The 4765-nt window shown below is 33.5% G+C and overlaps 1 protein-coding gene across 1 annotated transcript in view; it reads right to left on the bottom strand.

Annotated features, from left to right (window-relative positions):
* Positions 1-1975, bottom strand: part of HELRODRAFT_165661 (hypothetical protein) — a gene marked incomplete at both ends in the record, with an annotated part of 4482 nt that extends 2507 nt beyond the window's left edge. Inside the window, 2 exons of the mRNA XM_009032190.1 lie at positions 47-1095; positions 1658-1975. Coding sequence (XP_009030438.1) covers positions 47-1095; positions 1658-1975 — 1367 coding nt within the window. The remainder of the gene's footprint in view (positions 1-46; positions 1096-1657) is intronic.
* Between the last annotated feature and the right edge of the window lie 2790 nt (positions 1976-4765).

The following is a 4765-nucleotide window of genomic DNA, read 5'->3' as shown; positions in this document are numbered from 1 at the left end:
CAGGGGTGAAAAGTTAGGAATGTTTGCATGATGGTGGTGTAAAGACTTGGTAATGCTGTTGTTGTTGATGTTGTTGTTGTTATTGTTGTTGTTACTATTGTTACTGATGTTACTGGGCGTTAGAAATGGCGGAAAAAATTTGTTAGGATGAATGCGAAACAAGTTGTTGTTGATGTTGTTGTTATGTGGATTCTGCTGCTGTTGTTGTTGATGTTGTTGTTGATGTTGTTGTTGTTGATGGTTTTTCAGATGCAGATGTTCATGTTTCATAGTGGTAATATTAAGTAATAGATTGTTGTGTTGTGGTCGTTGTTGATGTTGTTGTTGTTGATGTTGTTGTTCACACTCGATATTTAGTTCTCTTGTTTTTGGAGATATTTGCAAAGAGTTACAAAAACTAATATTGGAATTTTTATCATTGTTGTTGTTGTTGTTGCTAACAATCCTACAGTTCACGTTAATGTCTTTTATGTTGCTGTTTTTAACATTGTTTGCAGTAGAAGCAGCGCTATTGATAGCATCAATACGGACGTCACTGTGCTTAACATCATTGTGACTCAGAATGTTGATGTTGCTATGCTGACTACTGTTCTTAATGCTGCTCCTTTTGTTGGTGTCATTTTCGTTGTTGTTTGAGGTGACATTTGTGTAGTTGGGTGAGTGTTCGAATTTTATTTTTACTTTGAAATTGTCACCATCGTCGTCTGAATCAATATCAGCTTCTGTACTTGCCAACTTTTTGGTCAGTTGAGATCTGAAGGCCACATCGAGCGGATGATCAAATGTGGGCTTGTTAGTTTTCTTGTCCAGTGACTTGTTCTCGTTCTCTTCTAGGTTGTCAGTGTTTATACTGACGTTGTTGTTTTTGATGTTGTTAATGCTATTATTAATTTTGATAGTGTTGACGGTGTTGTTGTTGATGTTGTTGTTGTTGCAGAAAAATTTCAAACTGCTAAAGTGTTCGAGGTATTTTTTCATTTCGGAATCTGGGAAGCTATTCGGCGCAAAAGGAAAATTTTGAATTTTAAATTTGTTGATGTGACGGTGGGTTTTGTTGTTGTTGAAATTGATGTTGTTGTTGTTGCAATCTTGCTGCTAAGATGTTGGATAGTGGAGATAATGAGGTTGGTAAAGGTAAAAAGTTTGCTATTGGTTGAACTATCGACGGTGATGGTAATGATGAATGAGACGCCGCCGGTGGTGATGATGATGATGGTGTTGTTGTTGATGTTGGCGTTGATGATGATGATGATGATAAGGACGAGTTGTGTTTGTTTCTGCAGATTTTGTTCTTATGACTGTTTTTGTAGTTGATATTGTTGTTGTTTTTGTTGTTAATACTGTTGTTTTGGCGGGATGATATCTGAGTTATTGATCGATTTTTTGCGCTCTTGTTGTTGTTGTCATCATCGCCATCATTAAGTTTACTATCATCATATTCTTCACTATCATTGTTGTGGTCATTTCTGTTGTTAAGGTGATTATTTTTGATGTAATTATCATCATCATCTTCGTCGTCTTCATCATCTTCTCTTCTATTGATTATGTTTACAGAATTGTCTAATGCGTTTTTAAAAGTAATGCTACCTTTATTGTTAATGTAGTTATTATTGTTATTTGTTGTTGTAGTGATAGATTTTGTATTTGAATGAGGTACTATTGACGTGGTTATTGATGCAAAAGTGTTGAAATTATTGTTGCTGATGTTGGTTCTGATGTTGTTGTTTGGTTTGTTGCACATTTTTAAATTGTTGTTGATGAAATTGTTTTGGCCGCCCCAGTTGATGTTGTCATTGTTGTTGATGTTGTTGTCGTTGTTGTTGTTTTTTGGGGTTGTGTTGATTGATGACGTTGAAAGTTTTTTCGTTGATTTGTCATCAAGGAGTGAATCTATGGTGAATGTTGAAGGTCTCTTTGTTGAGAACGTAGTCGGTGTTGTTGCTGTCAACATGTTGCCAAATGAAACTGTTGACATGTTTTTATGTTGTTGTTTATGATGATGTTCTTGTTGATGTTGTTGATGCTTACGATGCTGTTGTTGTCGTTGTCAATGAGGCTGTTATTATTGTTGAAATAGATCGATGTTGTTGTTGTTGTTGTTTTCGACGTCGTTGACAACATTAAATTTGGTGATTATCATGACGCTATAAGGATGAGGATGAATTTTTCAATTTTTTAGAATCATTACAAACTGCAATTAAAAAAATAAAACCTGATGTGTATGATAGTTGTGGAAAATAAAAAATTATACTGCTACTACTACTACTACTACTACTTCTACTACTACTACTACTACTACTACTACTACTACTACTACTACTACTACTACTACTACTATTGCTACTACTACTACTACTACCTCTATTCATACTACTACTTTTTTCTTAATACTGTTACTACTACTGCTACTACTATTACTACTACTACTTCTATGATTGCTAGCTACTACTACTACTACTACTACTACTACTACTACTACTACTACTACTAATAAGACTACAACTACAACTACTGGTTATAAAATTTATACTGGATGCTTTCATTGATTTTGAATTTACCATCGCCATCCAGTCTAGAAACCTGGATTGATATCCCGGGCGGTTGACTTTAAAGGAGAAGATGTAACAACAAATAATAGTGATAATAAATAGAAGAAGAAGGAGTAAAACAAGGAAATAAAAGATAAAAATAATAGTAATAATAATAATAACAATAACAACAACAACAATACTAATAATAATTATTATTATTAAGTTATACTTTCATTATTATTATAGTTATTGTTAATACTTTTTTATCAATTGCAGTATTAATTTTTAATAATTCCATTATTTTTGGTCTCACAGACAATTTCGTTATTATTGTTATTGTTGTGATGATGACGACGGTAACGATGATGATGATGCTAATAATGATGACGTCATGAAACGCATAACTACGTCATCATCAGGATAATTTCGGAGGCGGATTTGTAGGCGTGAATGGGATCTTGGGACATAAAAGTCCCAGGTATTTTCAATGTCAAAATGGATTTTTTTAAAAATTTTCCACTTGTTATGCTGCTTATCACACAATTTTTTTTAAATTGTTTTCCGTTAAAACCAGCGTGTGTCACGAGTTATGCCAATAGAAAAGGTAAAACTTAATTCCGTTATAAATTTGACCAGTCGTGATTTCATCTACCTTTTTATTCATCCATTTATTCATTCAAACGTTAATCAGTCTATCCATCTATCTCTCCATTCATCAATTCATCCATCCATCCATTTATTCATCCATCTAACCAGGTTTCACTGACACGTAACATTTGTTTTAAACAGTTACTTAACCTAGAAACAACTAACAACATGCCATGCAACACCGCAACACAAAGACCATCAAATATTGACAACTGTAACAATGTCAACAGAGCTGTTTAAAGTCAGAAAACATCAATTACATTAATACAAACAAGCAGGCGAACAAACAACATTAACAATAACATCAATATTTTGGTAATCTAATAACAACAACAACAACAACGACGACATTATTATTATTCCGACGACATTATGTTTTAGCCATGCTAAAACAACAATTGTATTATCAACAGTGTTTTTTAACATCAACAATGATTACTAATATTTAATCAATAGCATCGCGATTAATAACAAAAAAGGAACACATAACGTCAACAATAACAACAACAATAACAACAACAAATAATAATAATAATAATAACAAAGAGTCGCGTGCTGTTTTCCAAGTTAAACTTAAAATAATAATGTTTTTTGTTATATGTTGTTGTTTGTTGCTGTTGTTGTTTCTGTTGTTGTCTGTTGTTTGTTGTTGTTGTTGTCGTAACATCTCACTCGTTATTAAAGTGAAACTGAATTTAAAAATGCGAGGCCCATATAACAACAGAAAACAATAAATAGACATTAGTATTCAACAGAAATGTAAACTAAAACGCAACATCGTCAGCCAACTGGAACAGAACAAAACATAAAACAACAACAACAACAATAACAACAACAACATAAACAACAACAAACCAAGAATCAAACACCAACACCAACGTTACTAAACCACAATAAAAATGGCAGTAAAATGCACACCAAATATCAGCCCCGTCGCATAATTCTAAATCAATGACATACAAATTAATTGAATGAACCACAACAGCAAGAACACTTTAAAAAGTTCACTGACGAATCTAAAATGAAGCAAACTTTACGCCTGCTATCAACCACCATCATCAGTGTCATTCATCATCGTGGCCTTTGTTGTCCTTGCAATCACCATCATCATCATTATCAGTATCGCTATCATTTTCGCAATCGTTACCATCGTCATAATCATCACAAGAAAAGTATTATTATCAACACCGTCGTTATTGTCACTCTTATCATTTCATCGTCATCGTTCTCATCACTGTCCGATTCATCATACCCGATTCTTCATGCCCACCATCATACCCACATTTCAATTTACACCTCCTCTAAGCCGGTTGTGTATAAACAAACAACCTACATACAACATACTATAGAGTAACGGTAAGGCAACCAGATTTTATCTGAAAGAGAGAATTTAAAAAAAAGTACAGACGTATGCATCTGCGTATGCGTGTGCCTAAGCAAACTACGTACACCTAATACAATTTATTGAGTAATGCGTACTGCACAATGAGTACACGCGTACCAGGTATTTACAAAGCAATTAAGAGCTCTCTTATCAATAGTAATCATTTTATTACAGTTACAAAAAGTTACACTTTACATTATGC

This window comes from Helobdella robusta (assembly GCF_000326865.2).
Source record: "Helobdella robusta unplaced genomic scaffold HELROscaffold_8, whole genome shotgun sequence".
In the NCBI taxonomy this organism is placed as follows: domain Eukaryota; kingdom Metazoa; phylum Annelida; class Clitellata; order Rhynchobdellida; family Glossiphoniidae; genus Helobdella; species Helobdella robusta.
Note: the sequence above shows the minus strand (reverse complement) of the source record. Positions and strands in the feature narration are given on the sequence as shown.